Source organism: Pan paniscus, chromosome 1, assembly GCF_029289425.2.
Source record: "Pan paniscus chromosome 1, NHGRI_mPanPan1-v2.0_pri, whole genome shotgun sequence".
NCBI classification, from domain to species: Eukaryota; Metazoa; Chordata; class Mammalia; order Primates; family Hominidae; genus Pan; species Pan paniscus.
The window spans coordinates 44,353,354-44,377,306 of record NC_073249.2 but is presented as its reverse complement, the minus strand read 5'-3'; the positions used below and the strand labels follow the sequence as shown (position 1 = coordinate 44,377,306).

The window sequence follows — 23,953 nt, the reverse complement described above, 5'->3', positions numbered from 1 at the left end:
ATGCCTTCCTCCAGCTCCCACCTCTAAATCATCTTGGCTTCCCACTGCCTGGCCTTTTCTAAAAGAACCCCAATCTTCATTGCCTTTAAAACAGCCAGATTTGAGTCAATTTCATATTGGTGGCCAGACTGTTTAAACACAAATTCTCTAGCTATTTACAGGGCTCAGAGCTGAGGAGGAAGAAACTCAAGTCCCCAAATAATGACTAATCACAATTCATTCTCGCCAGCAAGAGCCATGAAATTCTAAGGAGCTGGAATTTGGGATGGCTTCAAGTGGCCAGTACAATTGAAGCGTCTGGCAGACAGGCAAAGAAGCCTACCTTCTGCCCTCCCCATGGTGCCATCAATGGAATCACTTTCTTGGCCCCTCACTTAATATGAATCATATTCACCTGGGGCAACCAACACCTGACAAAGTTGTAGTGCAGAAGGCACCTCTTTGAAGTGAAGACCAGGAGATCTTTTATCACTTCCCCAGCCCTGCAGGCTCAGTCACATGTCAAATAGATAATGAATAAATGCATCGCCAATGCACTCTATTCATTTATTTTTGACAAGTGAGTTGGTGACAGTGCCCCCTTGCATGCTAATAAAATATACAGCAGCCACACTTGTAAAGTCTTTGAAATACAAGGCTTCATGTGAGTACTCCACTATTAAATCTTTGCTGGAAAATGGGGTAACCAGACTGCTGGGACTCTTGCAAAATGATTACGTTTGAAGATTAGTGCCATTCTCCTCTACACAGGCTATGGTTTCAGACAGCACCATGGCTTTGATAAAGTGGCTCCCGGCTCATAGGAACTTGATAATTAATGTCCTCTGTGTTGCATAGAGATCAGGCATCAAAAACTCGGTGGTGCTGAGAAGCCAACAGAACAGGATTCTTCTGGTATCTGGACCACTGAGGGCTGGTTGTCAAGGAGTTATCTTCTCTTGGTCGCACCTAGTCCACGTGAGGGAGGGGAAGGCTTCACATTGTCTTTACTTGGGCCCCTGAGATTCTAGGCTTTAGACAATCTGAAGCTGTTAGACCTATCAGCCAGGCTTCTCTCTGACCAAGAACAACCCAAGGGGCTCCTTAGACCAGCCTCACCTGTCTGGATCACCATTCTCCTCCAGCTTCAAAAGTCCATCCTTCCTGCAAATCTCATCAAGACTCGCGGCTCTTAAAGATAACCCTCTCCTTCCTGCAGCACTTCTATGCTTGAAGGGGAAGGGGCTGGCACACATCTTCTCTGTGTGGCCTCCTCCTCCTGGCCACACGGCCTTTTTCCTGGCCCCTTTCCTTACACTGTTGACATGACAAGGGATCTGAAAAGGGAATAAGTCCAGGTTAAAGCCTCAAATGGCACAGATCAAAACCCACTCTTTCTACAAAAATTTGCCGGGCATGGTGGCGGGGGCCTGTAATCTCAGCTACTTGGGAGGCTGAGGCAGGAGAATCGCTTGAACCTGGGAAGTGGAGGTTACAGTGAGTCGAGATCGCACCACTGTACTCCAGCTTGGGCAACAGAACAATACTCCATCTCAAAAAAAAAACAAAAAACAAAAAAACTCTTTCATTCCTAACGCTACCTATGTGGACACAGTCAGTTTCCAGCTCTCCCTCAGAAGTCCTCCCGACTGTACCTGCTTGTCCCTGGACAGCGACCTCTGGCCTGGCCACCAAGGCTGCAGCTTGGAGCTCTGTCAGGCCCTGTGCACAGCCATTTCTGACTCTTCCCTTTCCTAGATGACTGTGTGTACATGTGTGCGTGCGCGAGTGTGGGCATGTGCGTGCATGCACACGCTTGTGTGTATGTGTGTGTCTCATGTCTCTGGTGCCACTCCCTCCTCATCACTAACCCCTTTTCTAACCCGTCCACCAGCCCCTGATGAGCAGTCCATATGGAACGTCACGGTGCTCCCCAACAGTAAATGGGCCAACATCACCTGGAAGCACAATTTCGGGCCCGGAACTGACTTTGTGGTTGAGTACATCGACAGTAAGCATTGCTGTGCGGGGTGGTGGTGGCGGCAGCGGCGTCGGCAGCAGCGGCGGGTAGTGGTAGATGCCATTAAAGAGATCCTGTGAACTCCCCCAGGCTCAGAGAGGCCTTTTAGCCTGGCTTAATTATGGCTTAATGAAATCGATATGCACTTAGGCGGCAGTGAGGTGGGAGGAACAGGCTCAAGGAAAAGGAAGGGGGCTTCTCAAGCCATTAGTGGAAGTCTAGGATTGCATGTCTGTGGAGGACCTGTGTAAAGGGGCCCTTCATTCATTTCCTGCCCAGGATGAGGGTTCTGAATAGCCCCCAAATGAGCCAAATCTGTCCTCTGCATTGATCTCCTTAACTCAGGCTCCACTAGACTGGGTGAGCCAGTTCACAGACTTGGACTATAACCCTGCTTTGCTCCCAGAGGAATGCCAGCGGCCCCCAGTCAGAGCCACAGACCAGAGCCATTTGTCCCAGCTGGTGGCTTAAGCTGAGTTGCTCACCCTTTGCTGGAGCTTGGGACCAAGGGTACAGATTCGTTGGACTGCAGAGTGTGGCCCCTGAGTGAAGGACCCTGTTCCTACAGGGTCAAACCCACCATCCTGGCATCTTCAGTATGTGCTCTAAGCAATTAAGCCAACTAACCCAGCCAGCAAATCCACCTGGGATAGCCTACCCAAAGACCCTCTCAGGAGAGAGCAAAGCTGACTTAGTTCTCTCTGGTTGGAGGAGGAGTTCACATCCACAGCACCTGGACTCCATAGTTTGGTCCATACTTTTTCAGGCTCCTACTACCCCTATTCACCCTACAGCCTACATGCACAGGCACACACTTTTTCTGATGTGGGAATTCACCACATGGTGAGAAATGAGAGGTGAAACTAGGAATGAGAGCCAAGAGACAGAGTCCCAGCTCATCTCTGGTTTTCATGAGGGATGCTAACTGGCTTTTGGCCCTCACCAGCCAGATCCATGTGAAAAGTTAATCGCTTCCAGGGCAACAGAGCATCTGCTGACAAGCTGAGAGTTTAAGGAAGTAGGTTATAATATGTCTAGTGTGAAGACTGTGGTGAGGAAAGAGAACTTCAGGAGAGGGAACGGTGTCCCCAGCTGAAGGGTCGTTTAAAAGCGTTAGTATTACACAGACAGGCATAGGGAAGCTGCCTGGAAACCTCCTGGTCTGTATGGTGGACTGGACCCGCGGTTCCCTGGTCCCTTCCCCCACACTTTCTACCTTTGACAGGTGACCAGGACCTAAGCACTGGCTCTTCAGCTCCTGGTGCCTGGCTCTAGGCTGATTGAGGTTTCTGTTCCCCAGGCAACCATACGAAAAAAACTGTCCCAGTTAAGGCCCAGGCTCAGCCTATACAGCTGACAGACCTCTATCCCGGGATGACATACACGTTGCGGGTTTATTCCCGGGACAACGAGGGCATCAGCAGTACCGTCATCACCTTTATGACCAGTACAGGTGAGAGGGGACCTGGCCTGGCCATCCCCTGCAAGCATGGGGCATTTCATTCTCATCCTCAGATTCCTGCTTGCCTCTCTCCTCGGAAAGAAGACTCATCCCCACCCCATTTCCCACCTTGCATGGCGTGTCTCAGCTCTTATTATGTATCAGCTGAAGGCTCCCAGGAAGCCTAGAGGAGCCCAGTGTGCATGTGTAGTGGAGAGGAAACAGTGATTGTGGCCCTGTGGGGGTCAGAAGGAAACAAAGGATGTTTAATGACAACAGAGAACACTTAGCCCCCTGCTCTGCCTGGTGTGTGTGCACATTTGGTCACTGTCTGTGGGTCTGGGGGCTGCAGGAGAGTAGTGCAGCCTGGCCTGTGTGCACAGGGGCTGGCTCCCTTCATGCAGGATCAGGGGATAGGGCCATCGCAGGGCCCTGATCTAGAAATCACTCCGGGAGATCAGTGCATTTGTTACTCCCTTGCCACCATCATCTATTGTTAAAAATTTCAAAGTGACACAACTTGTTTGGGGCTTTGTTTTCGTCCCAAGTTTGTCTTGGCCTAAAAGTAGGTGATTTTTTGTCATGCAGGGAGAGGGGAAGAAGCTCTCCAGAACCGGAAAGGTTCTGGCTCTATAGCGGCTTTAGCTGTGGATGAAGAAACATCTTCCTTGTGCCAAATGAACAGGCCAACTGGGGCTCAGCAAAGGGTACAAGGTTCAGCAATCTCTGTGCTGGTAGGGGTAGCTGGCAGTCTGGATACTTACAGGGCACTCACTGGTCTGAGTGTGTGTAGCTTTAAACTCAGCCGAGCAGGCTGCCAAGTGGCCGGTATGCTAAGCCCTGGGGCTAAGGGTAAGGGTGGGGAAAGAGATTAAGAGAGAAAAGGATCAGTACCTTGCCCCCAGGGGATATCCTAATCAGATGCAGGTCATTAGATACACAGCATAGCGGAGGGGAAAAAACACACAGTGATTTATATGAACTTCTGAATGTTGACTTAAATATTCATTACTCCTCCTGCACCTGGCCTGGCGAGGCTGATCCTGGTAGCTTGCATCTTGGGAGTCCCTGCCCATCTGTGTAAACGTCTCACCCCACCCCTTCTATCCTAGTCCTTCCTGGTCCAGCATCCTGTCTTCCTCCGTGTCTCCGCCTGTCCTGCACATTTGCATGCCATCAAGGCTCAGAGGGTCTGAGAGTCGGGTTCCCTGATTGAGGCTAGCCAGGCCGACTCAGGCAGGATGTCTGAGTGGCAAGCCTGTCCTGTAACAAGGGGAGCAAGGCCAGGCAACTGGACAGTGGACCGAGCAGAGCAAGTGGCTGGACTCTGTCTAGCTCAGATGAGGTCCCAAGCTGTTGCTCACTGGTATGTGCATTTGATTTTGCTTCATTACATATTTGAGTCCAGCACAGCAGCAAAAAGCAAAGATGATATTTGAAAATAGAGTTCCATCCTAGGGAAGACTGCCAAAACCAGGGCAGCCTGCTTTCAGACTTTGACTTCTCCAGGTGCTAAGCCCTAGGGCTGTGGGTGAGGGTTCAGGCCCTGCCCTCAGGGATGTCCTAATCTGATTTGGGATATTAAGCACACGACAGAATAATGATTGATACTGGGTATGCTTCTGAACCTAAATACTCATTTCTCTTTTCTTGCACTTGGTGGAAAGGCTCATCTTGATAGCTTGCTTTCCAGTGATGAAGCACTCAGCCCTGGCAAGTCTTCCCAGACTCCTCCCAGCGAGAGCTGGAGTGGGCAGGTTGATGAGCCCAGCTCTGAGTACATATTGTCCACTTCTCTCACAGGCTGGCTGGAAATTACTGTCTGCAAACCACATAGGGAAAGGAAGTATTTTCACTTTCTGAAGTCTGTGGGTGTGTGTCGATATCCTTCAAAAATACACATTCTCTTTCCTGTGGATGGACTCCAGAGCCAAGTCCATGCAATCCACAGATTTCTGTGTTTCATTAAAGCAAGAACTCGTGAGCATCTGTGGGCCCTGACCACTGGTCATTTAGACAACCACAGGCAGTCACTTTAGTCTGCAGACTTGAATGCGCTATAGCAGTTCAGGAAGGAAATTGAAGGAAACCACTGGGAAGGCTGACAGCCTCTCTGACCCTCACCAGAAAAATCCCAATGGGAAGTTAATCACCTCCTTGAAGTGTCTGAAGCCAAAGAGACCTGAGGGGCTACAAACACATAACCCTGGACTCCAAGAGGCCCATCAGCCCTTCTGTGCTGGGGGGCGGAATGGGGTAAGGCAGGAGGATGGTGGAAGCTTAGAGTGGGCCAGCAGTCAGATAGCAGCCTGCCTTGGACCTCAGGAGAGCAGGGAGCAGGGCCTCAGGGGCCCTGAATGCAGTCAGCTTCTGCTGTGTTTGGGAGAAGCATCTCTTTGGTGGGCCAGGATGGGGCAAGGGGTGGAGAGGTGTCAAATGGTGCTTAAGTGAGAACAGCCAAGCCAAACTGTATTTGGGGAAAATCCATCCCCGTTATATTTGTTAATCTATCCCTATTTCTAGAACATAATTCTTCTGCAGACTTTGAGTGACTGGCCTTTCTTCCCTGGCCAAACCCAATTCCTCCCAGTTAGAATTAGGAGTCATGAGAGCTGTCTGCTTTGCAGGTGTATTGCCCGTTTCTGAGTGGGTGTTGCCGGGAGAGGTGTGGAAGGCACACAAAACACGTCTTCTAGTCCAGTGTAAGAGGCGTGGGGGCCGGACGAGGGGATGCTGTTCTGGCTCCCGTCAGTTACAGCTGAGAGTGGCAAGTGTAAACTCACCCTGGTCTTTGCACACAGATATTACTGGATCCGTTAGGAATCTTGAAACAAGTTTAACAGACCCATTGAGTATGGTGTTGACAGTCAAATGTAATTGCTCTGGGGCCTTGCTAAAATGCCTTCCTCTCAGAGTCCAGGTCATGGAGTCCCATTGTAAGTGTGATCATTATGTCCTAAATTTCTTTTGGTCCTTGAGAAACTAAATCACTTTGATGGGATGTGGTTGAGCCCACCTTATCCCAGATCCCACTTGGTTTTGAACAGCCTTCTGTGTCCAAACTTCACAGGAAATTCTTTCACCTTTTCGGTAAGGACGGAAGGTAACATTTGAACTTCACCTGGTACGTCAGGAATGAAAAGCCACATTTGCTTCCTAATTGCCCATGTGGCCCCTTTCCCCTGGAATGATGACTTTCTTTCCCAAGAGGAAGGAAGTCTTGTGGAGACAGCTGTCAGGGTGCATCAGAACAAGCACCAGGAAGATGGTGGTGCAACTAGGCCATTGACTAGGTCGTTGCAGACGCACAAACCAACCTCCTTGCAAAAGGTGGGTAGAACTATCCAAACACATGTTGAAGTAATTCCTTCATCCCAGTGCCCAGTTCTAGCACATGGGCAAGCCAGTATCCATATGACCCCTAGCTGGTATCAGGGGAAAAACCTAAATCGGTATGCCAGGTTAACTGTATTATAGTAAGATTAAATTCACCCATTACTCAATAAGTAGTCACTGACTACTTGTTATGTGACCAGCATTGTGCCAAGTACTACGAGGCTAAAAGAGATCCCCCGTTCTCAAGACTTTAATAGTATAATTGGAAACCAGGACCCAGGAAATAGAACAATTAAATGTTCCACTGCATGGAGCAGCTGGGGGTGAAATCGGAGTTTGGAGATGGTGTGAGTTGGAGCAAGGGGAGATTCAGGGAGGAGGGGTAGAGTGTGCAAAGGTGGCAGTGAGCTAGGAGGGCAACAGCCTGGGCTTTCTTGGGCAGGAGGGGCAGGATGCACGGAAAGGAGACTGGAGCTCCCAGAAGGCCAGGCTCAGAAGCTGAGCCCACACAGTGGAGAGTAATGAAAGGTGGCACCATTGGAAGCCTCCTAGGAAGGTGGTAACGGGCTGTCTCATTGTATCCACAGGAAGTGGCAGGCACAGGTGAGGGGACCCCTGGAATAGAATGGAACAGTGAGAGGAATATGGGAAGTGTTTTGGAAGAAGTGGCAGCTCTTAGAGATGGGCACAGTGGTGTGGCCTGTGGCAGCAGCAGGAGAGCTGGGAGAATCAAGGCAAGGGGCAGGAAGATGCAGGTTGAATTTTAAGCGCATGCATCCAAGGAGAGCTGTAGGAGGAGGCTCTGGGCTTACGGTTGTGGAGGTGGCTGGAGGGATGATGGGGATGAATAAAGGGTCACTGGTGCTGATGAGAGTTAAGGAGGTGGAGGTCAGCTTGGGAGAGGCCCACTCAGTGGTAACAGCTGAAGCGCTAAGAATAGAGGGGCTTGAAGTCAGCTTGCTGGGGGTACAGAAGAGTTGGCGGGAACTGGAGGGGGCGGAAGAGCATAGAGCGTACCAATAAGAGGGCAGCATGTGAGCTGGAGCTGAAAAGTCTGGCAAGTTCCTCAAGGGTTTTTTTTTTAAGACACAGGAACACTTAGGACTTTGAGACCAGCCTACACAACATAGCAAGACCCTGTCTTTACTAAATATAAAAAAAAAATTAGCTAGGCATGGTGACGTGCACTCGTAGTCCCAGCTACTTGAGAGGCTGAGATAGGAGGATCACTTAAGCCCAGGAGATTGAGGTTGCAGTGAGCTATGATAACACCACTGCACTCCAACCTGGGCAATAGAGAGAGAGACTCTGTCTCAGAAAGAGAAGAGAAGAGGAGGGAAGGGGAAGGGAGAGTAGGGGAGGGGAGTGGGATGGGAGGAGAAGGGGAGAGGATGGGGGGGAAGAGAAAAAAGAAAGGGAGGGAGGGAAGGAAGGAAGGAAGGATTAAATAGATAATGATAGATCTATATATATTAAATGGTTATAAATGCTATGAAATAGAGATAGCAGCTGGGTGGGAGTTGGGGAGAGGGGCTTTGTTTAAGTTGGGAAGGTTCAGGAAGACCTCTCTAGGAGGTGCCAGTTGCCAAGGCAGCCATTAGAAGAAAAAGCAGCAGATGCAAAGGCCCTGCAGTAGGAATGAGAGCGGCCAGCATGGCTGGAGCATAAAGCATGAGGACAGGGTGGTGGGAGGTAGGACTAGAGAGATGGCCAGGGCCTGCTCTGATGGAGCCTGACAGGTCAGGATAAGGAATGAAGAGTTTTCTTCAATAATAATAATAAGCTTTGGAGGGTTAAAGCAAGAAGTGATTCAGTCCTACGTGGGGGGTTGGAAAGATCACTCTGACACTGTGGCGGGGGCCTGCTGGGAGCAGGAGTGGAAGCAGGGATGGGACTTTTCTCTGCAGCCTACCTAGATCATGGTACTCACAAGCCTTGTTCTCACAGGCCTCACCTGCTTTTCAGCCCGGGGCGCCCTGGGCAACCAGAGTGCAGAGGACACTTGTTCATCAGTCTTCACCCCGTACTGAGAACTTTCTTGGTGCAATGCCCTTGACTGGGCACTGGGAAGGCTGTAAAAACAGTTTCTGCCCCCAAGAGGAGCAAAGGGTGGGCTTGCACCCAGATAACTGCCCCACAAATGGCATGTGCTGAAGACCTGGGGGCGCAGGTGCTGTGGCCCTCATGCTTTTCCCCGTGCTCCTGGAAGGAGGCTCAGTGCCTTGGCGCCAGCTCCATGGTTCTTGGGGCTCCTGCTGTTGTGTGCCTCTCCCCAGGTGTCTCTGGGCTGGCTGGTTCCAGGGTTACTCTGGGTGTATTCAGTTCCTTTGATCCTTCCCTTCTGTCACAGTCTCACGTTCTGTGACAGGCTGCATTTCAGGAGGGGTCGCTTTTGTTCTCCAGCCGGTAGAAAGGAGAAGGGTGAGTTGGTACTGACCAAACCCCCCTCCCAAACCCAAACCCAGCCATTGGGCCATCAAGGACACCCTCAGATGACTCCTTAGCACCTGTACTTCGGGCCGTCCTGCAGGCCTTTTAAATCACAAAGGGATCTGCCCACTTTGAAACAGGTCTGCACATATGCTGGGCATGGACAGAGAGGGACTCACTGTCACAGGGGTTGGAGGGGGAACATCGGCTTGTCACAGACCACCGGGGGGTCACCCTGTGTGGAGTAGCCTGGAAGTGGCATGGAGTGAGCAGAAGGCACAGCCCCAGCCCCACATCGCTGCTGGCCTGGCTAGGGGTACCCACACCAGGATTGCCTTTGCTGTCAGGAAGCGCAGGATCCACTAGAGAGATGTGAAAAGATAGGGCATCCTGGGCCTCCACTTGGTCCAGTCCCCACCCTCAGGAAGCCTGGATGGCTTCAGAGCCATGCTGGTGGGCAGGGATGCTGCTGTGTGCCTGTGCAGGCCTGCGAAGGTGTTCTCATAGCAGGTTTTTGCAACGTGGCCATGGCCTGCACTCCCTGATGGGTAGCTTGCCGGCTCCCATTTCTCCACCCTGGACTCATCCATGGGGAATCATACTTCCATGGCCAATCCATGGCCATCCCTCAGTCCCCATTAGGCTGTGACCAGCCCTCTGGTTTCCAAGAATGCCATGCTTCGTCCCTATGACACTTTCCCCTTCCTAAAGGACCTGTTCAACCTTCTGCTTCTTATTTGTTCCTTGTACCCCTTTCCTTTGCCTCTTTTCTGATCTTTTGACCTTGGCTCTTTAATTATTTTCTTTTTGTCCTTTAGCGGGGTAGTTTGGGCCAGGGGGCTGCTAGGTGGTAGTGTTAGGCTCCAGGAGAAACATCCACGTGAAATAGCTGAAGTTCTTCCCTCCATCTCCCTCCTCACCATCTCCCCCATGAAATCATTCACGGGTTTGCTTCCGGCCCTCCCCGCCAGCTTACACCAACAACCAAGCGGACATCGCCACCCAGGGCTGGTTCATTGGGCTTATGTGCGCCATCGCCCTCCTGGTGCTGATCCTGCTCATCGTCTGTTTCATCAAGAGGAGTCGTGGCGGCAAGTACCCAGGTGAGATGTGCAAGAGGCGTGGGCTTGCAGGGCGGGGGCACGTCCACTTTCCCGTGAGTCTCCAGGTCTCCAGCCAGATCCGGGTAATGTGTTCTCTCAGTGAAGCCAGCCCTTGCCCGGATTGGAAATACAATCCTCTTGCCTGTGCATCTTCAGACTGCCAGCGAGCACTTAATTAAGTTCGCCTGAGTTGGGCGGATGGCACAGTCCAGGCGGCCTCAGAGAGGGGATGGAAGGAACCCTGGCTCCTATTAAGAATGACCTTTCCTCCCCTTGACTCACCACCCATCTGTTCTATAAATTGGCTTTTTTTCAGCCTGAATCTCATTAGGATCCTGTGTCCCAGGGAAGGAGAAAGGAAGAGAGGCATTTTCCCTAACCGTGTCCCAGAGAATGGGGAGAGGAGGGGCCTGGGCAGAAGCAGCACCCACATGAGAGAGTTCCAGAGGTGGGCGCTCAGCAGGACAACAGTGTAACTGCCAATACCACTAGCAAGGGTCAGAAGCGAGGAGCAGGGAGAGGCTGAAGATGGGTGGCACTGGTAGGGACCCCCATGGCCCTAAAGCACTTTGGGCTTCCCTAAAATCCCAAGGATACCTCAAGATCCTTCAGCCCCTAGCCAGGCACAATGACTCACACCTGTAATCCCAGCACTTCGGGAGGCCAAGGTGAGCAGGTCACTTAAGGTCAGGAGTTTGAGACCAGCCCAACCAACATGACGAAACTCCGTCTCTACTAAATATACAAAAATTAGCTGGGTGTGGTGGCAGGTGTCGGAGGTCCCAGCTATTCAACAGGCTGAGGTGGGAGGATTACCTGAGCCTGGAGAGGTCAAGGCTGCCATGAGGCGTGATTGTGCCACTGCACTCCAGCCTGGGTGACAGAGACCCTGTCTCAAATAAATAAATAAAATTTTTTAAAAGATCCTCCAGGCCGGGCGCAGTGGCTCACACCTGTAATCCCAGCACTTTGCGAGGCTGAGGCAGGCAGATCACTTGAGGTCAGGAGTTCGAGACCAGCCTGGCCAACATGGTGAAACCCAATCTCTACCAAAAATACAAAAAATTAGCTGGGTGTTTTGGCACGTGCCTATAATCCCAGCTACTCAGGAGGCTGAGGCAGGAGAATCACTTGAACCTGGGAGGCAGAGGTTGCAGTGAGCCGAAATCGTGCCACTGCACTCCAGCCTGGGCGACAGAGCAAGACTCCGTCTCAAAAAAGGAAAAAAAAAAAAAAAGATCCTGCAGCCCAGACATACCAAGGTCAAGGACAAGGACCTCTGGCATTCTTGTTTCTGGAAATATTGATTGTTTTTTACACAGGAGCAAGAGAGCCATCTGTCTGTGATGGGGTGGGTAGGGACAGGAGACAGGATAATGGATGACCCTGAAAACAAAGATCTGGCTGGACCACAGAATGCAATTTCTCCCTGCTCCAGAAAGCCCCATCACCAAACACAACCCATGCTCCCCAAATGCTTCCTTCTCCCCATCTCTTAGAACAGGTCCTCCCCCAGGACCCCCCCCCCCAAAACTCAACACAAAGGAAATAGAAGGGAGAGAAGACTGGATTCTTCTTCATTCCCCATGCCCAAGTACCCACAGACTAGGACTCTGAAGAGCTGTGCCTTAAGTGAGGGAGGGCAGGAAATGATTGTCCCTTACTGGTGAGCGATGTTTTCTTTCACTCTGTTCTGCTGTGCTGGGCCTGTCTGGTTCTGTAACAGAGAAAGCCTGAGTTAGGGAAAAGGCTTCCTCCTCCGTCTGACAGTCAGACTTGGGTGGACTGAGTTCACGCCCATTCCAGGTGGAAGTGGAATACTGGAAGAACCCAGCAGATCAACTCTGAGCTGCCCTTATGCCCTTTCAGAAAGTATCTCATTCCAAACAGTTCTTCGAAACTAACCTCTTGCCCTCCAGCTACAGAGTAAGCCCCTGGTCCCTTAAAAAGATGAGTGAACCAGGAGCTACAAGGCCTGGTTGCTAGCCTTCCCTCCAGTCTTCATTCAGTCACTAATTAGTTACGTGACATGCTCTTCACCTCTCAAGGGTTCGGTTTCCCTCATCTAAAATGGGGATGATTATCTACCTTGTATCTCAAAAAGGACACATAGGCCGGGCGCGGTGGCTCACGCCTGTAATCCCAGCACTTTGGGAGGCTGAATGGGTGGATCACCTGAGGTCGGGAGTTCAAGACCAGCCTGGCCAACATGGTAAAACCTCATCTCTACTAAAAATACAAAAATGAGCCAGGCGTGGTGGCAGGCGCCTATAATCCCAGCTATTTGGGAGGCTGGGGCATGAGAATCGCTTGAACCCGGGAGGCAGAGGTTGCAGTGAGCCAAGATAGCACCACTGCAAAAAAACAAACAAAAAAAGATACATAAAGAGGTTTTCATGTAAGTGCCCGCTGTGCATCCGCCTCTGTGCTGTGCACTAGCGATACCGGAGGAAAAATGATCTCTCCTCAAGGGCACCGTAGCTGACACCGAAAGAATGAGCACAGAACAAGGCAGAGCCTCAGCTGAATGCTCACACATCACAGAGGAAGTGGAGGAAAGGGGGCACGCCAACAAGGGGGTCACAGAGAAGAGACACTTTCCATCCCATAGGTGTGTATGGCGTGTCTTCTCTGCTCAGGGCACTCTGCTAGGAACTGTGAAGAAGCACACAGACCCCCACCCTTGAGGAAAGAACTAGCCTTCTGTGATAGGCATGAGAAACGTCCACAAATAGTTACACCACAGAGCAGAGTAAGAAAGGTGCAAACAGTGGAGTGTTTGCCTTTGGCAAAGGAAATGATCACATCTGTTTGGTCTTTTGGGGAGACTTCATGGAGATGTGGTGGGGGGAGCTTGGTAGGAGGAGATTTCAGTTGTCAGTAGAGATGTAAAGAGACCCCTGGGGCTGAGAAGGAGGAGGCAGAGTCAACTTGGCAACTGATTGAGTACAGGAAGCAAAAACAAGGGAGGCGTGGATGGTGCCTTGTTAAAAAAGAGTGTCAGTGAGCCCAGGGCGGTGCCTTCTGGCCCTGCATTCAGTGGAGCCCTAGAGAGCAGGGGCATGTACTTAATCGTCGTGTCTGTGTCTTTGCTTCTCCTTTTGACCAAGTACGAGAAAAGAAGGATGTTCCCCTTGGCCCTGAAGACCCGAAGGAAGAGGATGGCTCGTTTGACTATAGGTGCGTGATCTCCCTCCTCCTCTCAGGCAGGCTGTCCTCCCTGTCCCTGAGGCACCACCCTCCCCTCAGAGTAGCTCCGCTTGGCTGAGAGGCCATGAGTAGCTGTCCTTGCCCATTGGGCTGTGACTCTGCCTCTCTGGTGGCACTGTGGTGGAGAGTGCATGCTGCTGAGTTTACTCAGAGGCTTCTCATCCTGAGAGTGCCAGACGAGGCTGCTCCCCCAGGAGTCACTGCCCGACACATGCGTGCATTAGTTTGACGAACAGCATTTAATTCATTCAACTGCACAACTCAAATGTATCAAGCTTGCTATTTATATCTTTCCACCTTTTCACTCTGAACATGAGCCCCAGGACCCTCTTGCCGTGAGATGAGCTCAGCTCTCATGCTGATTCTCTGCCCACACTCCATTCCTAACCCTGAAGATAATGACCCTGGGAGGCTGTGATGTCTTAAAGCCTCAAGGAATGAAGGTGGGGTGATTCCAGGTCGTTTCTCCTTGAACTTGGCGATATCTTTGGGCTCTAGACCGGAATGGGCCTTGGAAAGGCTTCTGGTCCAGTGCCCTATGCCCCAGATGAGAGGACTGAGGCCCAGACCAGGAAGCGAATTGTCTAAGACTCTTCCAAGGTCCCCACCCAGTGAGTTAGTGGCAAAGCTGGAAAGGCCAGGTCCCGCATTTCCAGCTGGTGCTGCTATTCTATATTTCTATACCCGTGCTTCTGTCCTACCTGGATGCATCTTTGTATGTGGGCTTAACAACATTGTTGTGGGTCCATGGAGATGGCGAGTATGTTCTGAGCTGAAGGATGATGCAGAGTGGGCTGTGGAGTGTCATCCCCAGACCAAGTGCTATGGGAGGGAATGTCTGATCAGAGCCCTCCCTCCTCATGCCACCCAGTTACTGCCTGGGCCCAGGTCCCCTTGTCCTCTGCTACAGTCTCCTTTTCCTGTCCTGAGCCTCTGCCACTCTGCCCATCAGCCTGGCAAGCACAATCAGATCAATGTGTGGTGGAGCCACTGCCCACACAGGAGCCTGTCTGCAGGCTTATGGGCCATGACTGTCCACCTAGTCCCGACATTCCCAGAAGCATCCTGAAAGGGCAGGCACAAGAGCCCCCTTCCCATCTTCCCTGGCAGGGCTTCCCTGACACAGCTTCCCTGTGGGCTGAGACTTCCCTGGCTTTTTGTTCCAAAAGCCACAGGGCTTCTCCTCCCCCAGACTCTTGGTGCAGCCAGAGAGGAGGAGCTTGGACCTCCTCCAATACAGGGCTGGGCAGCCTGTACTGCGAGGAGTTGCTTCCTTATGCACCTGTCCTGCCCCAGACACCAAAGCTGTCAGGCAAAAACCCCTGCCTCCTCCCCGCAGACACTGACGCTGGGTCTACACGCACAGGAGCATGCCTCGGCCTGCACCCCTACACGCACACACCCCTCTGCTTTGGCTCTGGAAGGTCCGCAGCATCCATCCTAGAGCCCTCCCTTGGATGAGCCTAAGAGCCCTAACCTGGGAAAAGGCTGAAATTAATACATCAGAGAAAGAACTAAGTTTCTAGAGAGGATAGGCCTAGGGGCAAGGAGTGCTGTTCTCTCACTCCAGTCTGTGGCTAAGTGGCCGACCACCTTTCCCATGGGGCACCCTCTGTTTTTCTCCCCTATGTCCATCCACCTAGACCTTGAAGATGTCTCAGAAGTGAGGCTGACAGGTGGCCAGACCAGGGCCACCCCTAGTCATTCTAGTTTCTTTCAAGCTTCCCTTAGGAGAGGTCTGTTCGGTCTGTTCTTTTCAGACCTAGATCCCCCGTCCCCTCAACAGCCTGGCATGCTACAGATCTCTTCCCCCGCCCCTTCCACTGGCTGGGCTGTTGCTGCCCAGTGGCTGCACTTAGCTTAGCTGCCTGGAAACAGAGGAGGAATTCCCACAAATCCCATAGCACAGTCCTCATGCCCCTGCACATGGGATGGAGAGCCCTGGAAAGGAGTGCATGCGAATAAGACCTGCAAGTGGGGTGAGGAGCCTGGCGATTTCCCTCCTCCAGTTGGCAAACAGTGACTTCCGCTTCCTGCACAAACTCAGCACAGCCCCAGAGAGCTGCCTGCCTCACACCACCTCCCAACCCACGGCTGTCCCATGAATACAGTTAGGCTGTATTCATGGGGCAGCACTGTGGGGAGTGGGCTAATAGCTTTCAATCTTCTAACACAGCCCCGGCTCTGGCTCACTGCCCTCACCTGACAGCTGTCTTTGCCCGACACTGCTATTAGAAGTGAGAACGCACTGCCCACTATAATGGCAACTCAGCTGGTTGTCTTCCCCACGTCCAGGAAGGACTGGGGGTGGGTGGGGAGCTGGGGGCAAGGCAGTGTGTGGTGTGCGTCTGCTCAGACTGCCTGGCACCGCTATGGTCCCACCGCTGAGACCCAGACTCCCACTGCTCAGACCCAGACTCCCACTGCTCATCCTGAGCTGCCTCCTGCCCAGGAACTGGGCTAACCTCTGAAGTGCAGCCAGCACCACCTGGTCCCCACTCTGAGCCTTTCCAGCCAAGGGAAGGGACATGGTGCCTGAACAGACACTGGCTCAGAGAGCAGCCCCGCACCTCCTCAGGAGCACAGCAGACATCCCAACTGGGTGGCTGTTCCCAGCGGCCCGTGCAGCTTTACTCGGCAGCCTCCCAGCTCTCCCTGCACAAGGGGAGCTTAGGGTCAGGGCCTATGGGCCTCAGAAGGGGCTGGGCATGATCCTCTGAGCCTTGCTGTCTTCTCACATTTGCTGGCATCACCTGCTTACCTGTGTGCCCCCCCACCACCACCACTCTTGCTCACCTGTGCTTGCTAGGCCCAAAGCAATAACATCTTTTTATAGATCAACCAGATAGCTCAGCGAAAGACACCAAGACAGACAAGCAGAGAGGTGAGGGAGAGGTTTGTTCCTTTAAAAGCCTTGCTTGTTGTCAAGGCGAGAGTGTTTCCCTACAGAGTCACAGGTCTTGGGAGATCAAAGCTGGGCCAGCCCCTCTTGATGGACAGACTGAGGCCCAGGTCACAAAACCACACAGTGACACACTCGGGACTAGAACCATTCCATGTGGTCTCACAAGCAGTGGCTCTGCCTCACCATGGGGTGGCCATCCTCTGTCCACTTCCACCACAGACAGGGACCCAATCTCATGGAAAAGACCCAGAACAGGAGCCCAAAAGCATGGGCTCCACTCCCTGCCCTGCCCTGACTTGCAACCTCACCTTAGAGAAGGTGCTTGTCCTCTCTAGGCCTCCGTTTCCCTTCTGTAAAGCAGGCTGGACAGGGGAGGGTGAAGCAGGGGCTGGACTGGGTGGTCTCCTGGATCCCATCCTCTCTGAGCTGTGTAGGGCATGTGCCGGCAGGAGGCCAGCTGCCCCATCCCACCCCACCTGAGATTCTCTGTCTCTCTTTGGCCAGTGATGAGGACAACAAGCCCCTGCAGGGCAGTCAGACATCTCTGGACGGCACCATCAAGCAGCAGGAGAGTGACGACAGCCTGGTGGACTATGGCGAGGGTGGCGAGGGCCAGTTCAATGAAGACGGCTCCTTCATCGGCCAGTACACGGTCAAAAAGGACAAGGAGGAAACAGAGGGCAACGAAAGCTCAGAGGCCACGTCACCTGTCAATGCTATCTACTCTCTGGCCTAACGGAGCCCACCCAGGCACAGCCACCACTTTGCAAGTGGGAGGAGGGGAGAAGGGGAGACAAAACCACTGCAGACCTACCACAAAGCCACCACCACCTTCAGTAACAAGGGTACGATATGGGGGTCTGCCAAGCTGTGAGGACCAGTAACCACCAAGCCACCCACAAGCCCCCTCCCAATGACCCCCCTTCAGCCCCGGGTGCCACCAGTGTGGGAGAGCTGGAGCCATGGCTGAGCTCAGCTGGAGGGAGCCTGGCCCCTTGCCCGGTCTCGCAGCCACCCCGAGCGTTCCACCACACTGCCCGCCCTTGGCCTCGGCACACGCTCACCGTTTCTGTTGGTTACGGGACTTCTCATTGTCTTAATTTCGCTTTGTGCATCTTCCCCTCCAGACCCAATGTCTCTGTTTTCTTTTCCTTTTGAAAAAGAGTCCCTGGAAAAGAAAGAATAAGTGGATTCTCCCCCCAGGAGACCGCAAAGATAGGCAAAAAGGATTGAATCCATACCAGAACACGTAGACAGGCTGTAATATTCAAACCACCTCTGGGCCAATGCATTTCCAAAGGATGCCTTTCTCGCCATATGCCTCCCCTGGCCCCCAACCCCTCTGCCTCGGCCTTGTCAGTTGCTGAGCTGGGCTTGGCTCCTTTCTGGAAAATGACAGTATTTTTGGCAGGGAGAAGGTGTGCAGGCCTCCTTGCTGCTCTCTGGTTTGGTTGGGAGGTGTGTTTACCTCTTGCTCCTCATTCCTCCCCTGCCCTTTTCTCTGGAATATCTAAGATGTGAGCTGCATTGACTCTGAAGACGTTTGAGGAACAGGAGTGGGCACTGATAGAAAGGACTTCAACGCCAGTGACTGTGTACCTCCAGCAGAAGAAAATCAGGTGTCTGGTCTTGGGGGCACTGTGCTCACCTCTAGAGAGAAGAAAAAGGCTGGGTTTGGACTTCCTGCCTCCTCACTGGTGAAACCCAGGATGTAGATAGAGGGCCACACCCACACTGTCCAGAGTAGAGGGCACCTGTCCACGTGGCCAGGGCCCACGCTGCCACCCTCGAGGAGATGGAACCCTGTGATGCAAAAGCTTTGCTGGTGTGTTTGGGGCATAAGGCACTGCTCCCCTTCCATCTCTAGCAGATATCATCTTCTCAGCCAATTCTGTAGGACACTGAGGCTCTTGTTTGACATGGTGTGTGGATGGGGACTTGCCCCAAGACTGAGCAGGTCTGCCCTTTCATTGGGGTGTATACATATCAGGGGACCCTGAGGTGGCACCGTGCTCAGTGCTGTGATGCCCCCACCTGGGGAGGACTCAATGCTCTTTGTATGCCTTATGCAGCGCTGATCTGTCCCTGGAGTTCCCAGGTTCCCAGCCCCTCCCTGCAAGCCTTGAAGCCTCCAGCGACGTCTATCTCCAGGAGAGCAGGGCAGCCTATGCAAGTGTTCCGGCAGGACCAGAAGCGGCCACTCAACACACGTCCTCACCAGTCACCCCAATTGGAGACACTCGCAGACCTGCAGTTCTCAGACCGAAGGTGCTGCCTTCATCCTCCCCACCTAATGCATTTTTGAAACCAAAGGTACCTAGCCTCAGAGACAGAGAAGGAGAGGGGGAGATCTTGAGTCTAAGAGGAACCCTTTAGCTGTTTCTGCAGCTGAGGTCAGTTTCAGGAGGGTGAAGCTGATCCCCAGGAATGGATCAGCTGCCATGGGCACAGCCTCCGATTTGAGCCTCTCCGGCTGCTAGCCAGGGGGCCTGGGCCAGACCAGGGCTCTGTCCTTCAGTGACTTTATTAAAGCAACATTTGCCACATGTTTAAGCCGCAAAGGTATTAGCAATGCTTGCATCATTAATAATCATTCAGTTGAAGGTCAAGCCCATAGACACACACTCTCTGCTGGTAAGAAACCATAGCCCAGAACTGAGCCAATAAGGTTGTTTGAACCTGAGAGTGTGTAATGGTCATTTGGGCCAAGCCTCAGCTAGGGCTGCTGCCTGGACGCCTGAGGGGCAGCTTATCACAGTGCAAGGGGACAGGGTAAACAGCAGGGGGTGGGGTGTGAGCTTGGAGGGCCCCTCCCCTGGATTTCCTCCAACACCTGCTTGGATACTAGGCCCACTGTCCCTGAAGGGAATGTCAGGGAAGTGTGCCTGTGAGCTGAATTAAAGGATTGGCCTTTCCAGAAAATGCTTTGGATCTGAGCAGAGTAGTCAGTTTCTCAGACACTCATTCCATACTGCACCGTACATGCCAGTGTACCCATTGCACCGAAAGCAGGCTCTTAGGGCAGGAAGGGACGGTGAGCAAGTCTGCCACACCACCTGGTGACTGGGAAGGGCTGCTTCCCTCGTAAGGGTCTTGGGGAGAAGTAAGCCCGCAGCCTGCCTCTGCACCTCGTTCCAGTGTTCTGCCAGGCTCTGTACTGTCCTTTGTGTATGAAGAAAATGCTGTTAGCCCTCTCTCAGGCTGCTGTTCTGTGGGTGCTGAGAGCTGCCTCCCATCACCACGCAATCACACCCCTCTGAGCAGAAGCAAATCTGAGGCTGAAGAATTAAGTTTTCCCCAAGCAAGGAAGGCAGGTGGTCAGAGAGATCAAACGCTGAGGCGTGGGGATTGCAGGATTCAGGAGGCAGCCCCTTTGGGGAAGAGGAGGGTGCATTTTCCATGGAGCCCATGTCAGAGTCCACTCCAGCTCAGCAGGAAAGCGGAATTGCCTAGTACTGCCTGCCAGCTGGGTCTCCCAAGCAACTACCCCAAGACATACCAACAGTGAAGCCAGGACAGCACCATGCCATCGGCGCTCCAGTCTGTCTGGCTGGGAGGAAAGTGCTGGGCATCTTACAGTAACTCTAGAAGTTCCTTTGACTAGGCTGCAATCCCACCTATATGCTCAGCCCTAAGAGCTGTGGTTTCCTGTGCTCTCATTTGTCCATTCATTCATTCATTCATTCATTCAGCAAATAATCTGAAATCCAGTCTGAACTAAGGCCTGAGCTGTGGATATCATGGCGCGTGAGTTAGATGTGGTCCCTGCCCTCACGGGGCTGACAGTCCTAAAATCAAGTGCTGGGACACAGTGGCCATTGAGCTGGGAGCATTCTTCCCTCTACCGCTTAAGCCACTGATGGCTGCGAGCTTGAAGAGAGGGATTCTGAGGGAGAGCTTGGTCCATCTGGTCACCAAGGCTGGGCAGGACAGAGCAGTCAAGAACCACAGTGTGGCTTGAGAAACAGTCCTGCTTCCTGAGCCTCTTTGCTCTGCCTCTTGGGGCAAGCTCCTTAACCTGTCTGTATTTTTATGCCTCTGTCTCCCATTCAGTTCCTCCTTGAATACCTCTTTCTACAGAGAGGCACGGGCTCCCCTGAAGGATTGTCGAGGCCAGGGTTCGGGAAGTACACTGCCATCGGTCAGGGGACAGCTGCCTCCCACCTTGCCTGGGTGATGGTGAATGGGACTCATCTTTTCCTGCCTTGCTTTTGAGGAGATGGTTGAATTTAAGCTAACAGGAAGGCCAAACCAGCACCCTCCTTTGTGCTCTGAGAGGTTGGAGACATCTGGTCCACCCCATTGCCCCTGGCCCTGGCAAGCCCTGAAGTCGGGAGAGGTGACCACAGGTCTGAAAATCAGCCAGTGCCAACATTGCTTGCCCTGCAAGGTGCAACTGAGCCCACATAGCGCATTCATAGTTTCCCTGACCACAGCCTTGGGAAGAGGGTGGAAACCCCCGAGGATGTGTGGGTTTCCCAGCTAACGGACAAGCTCCCCTGCCACACCCAGTGCCCATGCATGCTCGCATACATACAGCAGACCACAGCCCTGTTGCCAAGCAGTGCTTCCAAGGGATAGCGATCCAGATTCCAACATTGTCTTGGAGAGGGTTAGTCCACATCCAAGTTGCGTGAGATAAGATGCAAAGGGCTCTGTGTGGATGAGGAACGCACCTTAGAGGAGTGGGAAAGGCCACCAGGGTTGGGCCCTCTTTAGGTAATTCCTGTTGGCAGCACCTAGAGAGAGCATCTGAGCTGAAGGAGTGGGAAACTTTGCCCAAGCAATGGCACGGGCATCAGGCTCTTTCTGGCGCCCTGTGCTGGAGCAGGGCCAAGTCTTAGGGCATCACAAACAGCCCATTTGATGGAGGGAGCAGGGACATAACACATTTTTGTCTGTCTTTGTGAGGCTGCTTTGCTAACTCTCTGAGGAGAGGAAGCCTCTCGGGCTTTCCGTCGGCTGGGGCTAGTGCCAGAGAATCCCTTCTCAGTGGCCAGCAGGTTCCTGGGAGGCCGGCACAAGGCACCGCTCCCTACTCATGACACCTTGGTGCAGAGTGACCTCCTGCCCAGTCACCATTCCGGCCAGCCCCAGCCAAACACACAAAAGCCCATGGTTGCGGTTGCATCTACACCGTTAGTTGGCAAAGGATCCTGCTTGAGCTCTGCATGGTGGCCAAGGAGTAGCATGGAGGAGGGCCCTGATTTTAAAAAGGAAAAATAGAGAGGCCTCAAAACAATGAGACAAAGAGCTTGATATGTCAAGAGGAGACCAAGGACCTGGGAGGCATAGGCAAGCCGGGCAGAGTCAGACCAGCGCCCTCCCTTGACCATCTCCTAGCATTCCTTAACCTAGACAGGGGCTACCCCATGTGAGTTCAAGCCAGACTTTGTGGCTGTCCCCAGCCTGCACAGCCCAAGCCCAGGGAAGTGTCCTTTCTTTCCCTTCCTTACTAATAATGGGCCTTCCTGAGACACATTCAGAGAAGGATCAGAGAGAAAGGAGAACCATCCAGGAGAGCCACAAGCGTCCACCAAACAGTGTCTCAAGCCTCACCTGAAGCTGCTGTTCCTCCTATCAGCATACTAGTATTAAATGGGTGTTTCATAATGAGGAGAATGGTAATAGGTACAAGGCATCTAGCTTAGGACAGAATCGGATTTCGGCATGTGAAGGAATCCCAGAGCTGATCTCATTGAAATGATCTATCGTACAGACAAGGATATGCAAATCCACAGAAGTGAAGGGATTTTTGCTCAAGATCACATAGCTGGTAAACTAAGGTAAGGTTAGGGCTTGAACTTGGGCCTTCTGACTCCTTGTCCAGTGTTCTTTCATCTCACCACAGCTGCCTCCTTTGAAACAGAGGTATTAAGATCTGTCCTTCTGGTTCACCCTCTCATACCTCTTTACTGCCTCTCCCACATCCCCCACATGCCTCCCAAAATGAAAGACAAACAGGATTGTTTCTGAGACCAAGATCAGTCTGTCTGTGATCAGCCTGTGTGTGGTTCACCCAGTCATGCAATTAAGGGCAGACCTGGGCCAGTGGAATAGGATAGCTGATTGGTGTTTGTTACTGTGAACCCTAGACCGTACCCCGTAGAATGGTGTCTCTTGCTTTGTAACACATCGGGCCTTCAGTGTGCTGTATTCCTCAGAAGTGAGGGCATCTCTGTCCATTCTGCCCATGGCCACAGGGTGCAGAGAGGCAGCAGGGCCCATGCAAGCTGCCACCCTGGGATTTGCTGGGCTGGAGTTCAACAGATGTAAAGACTTCGGTGAAGCAATAAACACAAAACTCTGGGAGAAGATATCCAGAATTTTGTACATTATTCTGTTTCTTTTTCAAAAATGAGGCAGATCAGATGCCCCTGAGCTGCCCCTTTTTTTCTGATTCCCAACTGCAATGTCCTCAGTCAGTGTTGTCCCTCTGCCCGGCTCCCCAGCTCTTTGCCAACCTCTTCACACTCCCCTTGAGCTGAGCATCAGTCGCCTGTGACGTGGCCACCTTCTGTCCTGCTCCCACTCCCGACCCATGCTGGACCCCGGAGGACCTCCTGCCCTGCCCCCACCACACACCCATATCCCCCACCATTCCAATTTGTTCTTTCCCGTGGGGAATTTTTTTTCCCAGCGTCTCCATCCCTTCCTACATATCCACACACACACAAATTGGTCTGATCTTTTTTCCATTGGTTAAACATTTAACTCCATGCCAGACCTTGTTTTAACCCCTCTCACATCATGTTCTTTCCTTTTTTGTTAGTTATTTTGCATTAACCAACTTTGTCAGTGACAGATGCGTATCTGAGGGTGTCACGCACGACCTTCAGCAGGGAAGACTTCTGGGCCATGGAGGGCCGTCTAATACATGGACTTATAAACTGACTGCATGAGCAATGAAAAGGCCAAATTATTCTGAATTTTTTTTGAATCACTGTAAAAAAACTGATTTCTTTTGTATAGAGAACACTAAACGTATAATAAAAGTTGTTCAAAATGGACTCTTGCCATGTGATTTGCTCATTTTCTTGATTTGTTCTTGTTGGTGGGTAGGAGAGGGGTGTCAAAGGGCTGATGGCAAAAGTGGATCAAAGGGTTTTTCATGGGTGCCAGACAGCACACTCTTCCAGAATTCTACCATACCATCCCCCCTCTAGAAGTTGTCCTTATTCTCGAAGACTCACTTGCACAATTTGTGTTTTAAACATAGTGTGACTGGTATAGGAATGTGTAATGTGTACAGTCGTGGAGACACCCTCTGATTCAACGTGATGCGTGTGCACATCCACCATTGAAAAAGTGCCATGCTAGGGAAGTCGGGAGAATGGGAGAAATTTGCCATGGTGCCCCGTCTCCTAGCCCCCTCCTCTTTCTGCACCGCTTGCCCTTAGGTCAAACATCAGCGTATGCCCAGCATTGTGCCTGGCACAAGGTAGACATTTCATATTGTTGAAAGAATAAATAAAACTGCTTACTACAAACCAAAAACCCCTCTCAGTAGACTCAAAGGAATCTTGATC

General features: G+C 52.1%; 1 protein-coding gene across 46 annotated transcripts in view; it reads left to right on the top strand.

Moving 5' to 3' along the window:
• The window catches only part of NFASC (neurofascin), a 194,489-nt gene extending 171,055 nt beyond the window's left edge, over window positions 1-23,434 (top strand). For 27 of the 46 annotated variants that reach the window (XM_063597585.1, XM_057301521.2, XM_034944720.3 and 24 more), the window contains 5 exons: window positions 1,874-1,990; window positions 3,300-3,452; window positions 10,178-10,309; window positions 13,420-13,489; window positions 16,929-23,434. In XM_063597585.1, coding sequence (XP_063453655.1) covers window positions 1,874-1,990; window positions 3,300-3,452; window positions 10,178-10,309; window positions 13,420-13,489; window positions 16,929-17,160 — 704 coding nt within the window. In that variant the 3' untranslated portion in view covers window positions 17,161-23,434. The remainder of the gene's footprint in view (window positions 1-1,873; window positions 1,991-3,299; window positions 3,453-10,177; window positions 10,310-13,419; window positions 13,490-16,928) is intronic. The other 19 variants (XM_057301540.2, XM_057301539.2, XM_063597656.1 and 16 more) reach the window with 1 other exon arrangement.
• The last annotated feature ends 519 nt before the right edge of the window (window positions 23,435-23,953 follow it).